This window comes from Gavialis gangeticus, unplaced genomic scaffold, assembly GCF_001723915.1.
Source record: "Gavialis gangeticus isolate Ggan-Ray unplaced genomic scaffold, GavGan_comp1, whole genome shotgun sequence".
Taxonomy (NCBI): Eukaryota; Metazoa; Chordata; order Crocodylia; family Gavialidae; genus Gavialis; species Gavialis gangeticus.
Window position 1 is genome coordinate 15,538,427 of NW_017729009.1, and position 2,372 is coordinate 15,540,798.

At 38.9% G+C, this 2,372-nt stretch overlaps 1 protein-coding gene across 1 annotated transcript in view; it reads left to right on the forward strand.

Annotated features, from left to right (window-relative positions):
- The window catches only part of TAF4 (TATA-box binding protein associated factor 4), a 51,034-nt gene that overhangs the window by 36,097 nt on the left and 12,565 nt on the right, over positions 1-2,372 (forward strand). The window contains exons 11-12 of the mRNA XM_019510160.1: positions 931-1,100; positions 1,724-1,854. Coding sequence (XP_019365705.1) covers positions 931-1,100; positions 1,724-1,854 — 301 coding nt within the window. The remainder of the gene's footprint in view (positions 1-930; positions 1,101-1,723; positions 1,855-2,372) is intronic.

The following is a 2,372-nucleotide window of genomic DNA, read 5'->3' on the forward strand; positions in this document are numbered from 1 at the left end:
GGGGGGGGGGGGGGGAACATCCAGGGAGAGCAGGACTATAAAAGCATGCCCAGGATTCCACCCTGGTGCTGCATGACCTGATGAAGGTCAAACTGTTGTCTATTCAGTTAATGATTTATTATATGCAAAGTGAATAAAGATGGATGTCCAGGTTTCTTGTGCAGTCCTGTAAATTTGCTCTTTCATGAAGAAAGTTAGAAATCATGTATCATTATATGCATTCACAGCAAAACTTGTCCCATTCCTACCTGCCTGAAGTCACAGCCACACACTTGTTAAAAGGGTGTAGCTAGTAGTGGTACATGCAGAGAACTCTGATTTTAAATCAGTGTAAGGCGTTGACCTCAGAATAGTTAATACTAGCTTTTGCATTGCATCCCCATAGATTGGTAATGTTTTCCAAAATGAGAGTAGCTTCAAGTTTCTAATGATCTTAAAGTCCTTTGGACTCTTAAATTTTTTAATATTAGAATTAAGTTAAAAGTAATCATGCCGTGTGATGGAGTGTATAAATCTATGCTGTCATATAGCATATTATTTTCTCTTAAATTCTTTTCTTTTATTGGCACACAGTTTGAGTCCTGCTTTTCCCAACCAAAAGTTTTACTGTGATGTGTAGTCCCTAAGCTAAGCTAGCAAGGTACTTTCAGAATATAGAGTGGTGAAGGGGCATAAGCGGGGGGGCATTCTGAAGGATATCTTAATTCTGAGTTTTACTGTTTTAGGCAACTGGAAAGTTAATGGCCGTCTAAAAATCGTATTTATTTATTGTGAAAGAGTAAAGTTGATTGTGCCTAGGTACTAACAACTGAAGAGTTTATCCTGTGCAGATGAGATGTAGGAGATACTATGCAAAATTGCACTGCAGCTGCATATCTATAGATGCACTGAATGTTGATTTTTTTTTTTCATAATTTTTCCCTTCCTAAGGGATGATGATGATATTAATGACGTTGCATCAATGGCTGGAGTCAACCTATCAGAAGAGAGTGCACGGATATTGGCAACAAACTCTGAATTAGTGGGCACGTTAACAAGGTCTTGTAAAGATGAAGCCTTCCTCTTTTCAGCACCTTTGCAAAGAAGGATATTAGAAATAGGTATGTTGGCCCTTGCTAGCGTAACTTTTACAAACACATAAATTTAGTTAGGTCTCAGTTTGAATATAAATGCATTTAAACACAGTGAAATATGCCAAAATAGTCATTTTACGTATTGGTGTCTTCTGACATTCACTAGCAATTACTAGATGCATTATAACAGAAGGTTGACAAGCTACCGAGACGTCACATAAACTATAAAAATAGCTTGACCTTATATTTGCGTGTCTTATTGGATGTTGTATAATATGATAGATTCCAAAAAAGGGGGTGGGAGGAGGTAGAACTTTTAAAATTGTTGAACATTATATTTACTGCTAATGTGGTAACCTTTATAAATGGGTGAGTTTTGTAGACTAGTGAGAAAACAGCCTCTTTCTTTTTTTTTAAAGCTAACTTTTAAGATTTCATAGCATATTAGTAAATATCATGTAACTTTGTTTGAAAAATTAGAAACAGGAGACATACAGCATACAGCTGAGAAATGCATTAAGGCCTTTATTTTTCACTTGCATATTACATGGATATCTGTGAGGCTTAAGTTAGGCATATACTATCTTTACTGTAATATTGGTCTTTGCAACTGTGCAATACTAAAAGCTATATTTTAATTTTGATCACAGGTAAAAAACATGGAATAACGGATATCCATCCTGATGTAGTTAGCTATGTGTCTCATGCCGCACAACAGCGATTACAAAATCTTGTGGAAAAATTATCAGAGACTGCCCAGCAAAAGAATATTTCTTACAAGGTAACTGCTTTCTTTAATTGTGTAAATGGTAGTGTTCAGAAGAATATTTTACCTTTGGGCATGTGTGCTCTGAGTGCAGCCTGGACTATACTACAGATTGGGACTGATTTTTAAAGAGGATTTCCAGTCTTCCTCTTCCAGAACAGAATCATAGAATCATAGAAGTAGGGTCAGAAGGGACCTTGTAGATCTTCAAGTCCGACCCTGTGCCTGGGCAGGAGAAGAAACTGGGCTCAAATGACCCCAGCCAGGTAGGCATCAAGCGTCCTCTTAAAGACCCCCAGGGGAGGAGCCAGCACCACTTCCCTTGGAAGTTGGTTCCAGCTCCTAGCTGCCCTGACTATGAAGTAGTTCTTATGGATGTCTACTCTAAACCTCCTCTCCAACAACTTGTGGCCGTTATTCCTTGTTATGCCAGGGGGCGCTAGGGGAAACAAGGTCTCTCCCAAACCCTTCTGGTCCCCCCCTAGTGAGTTTATAGGCGGTCACCAGGTCCCCCCTCAGCCTTCTCTTGTGAA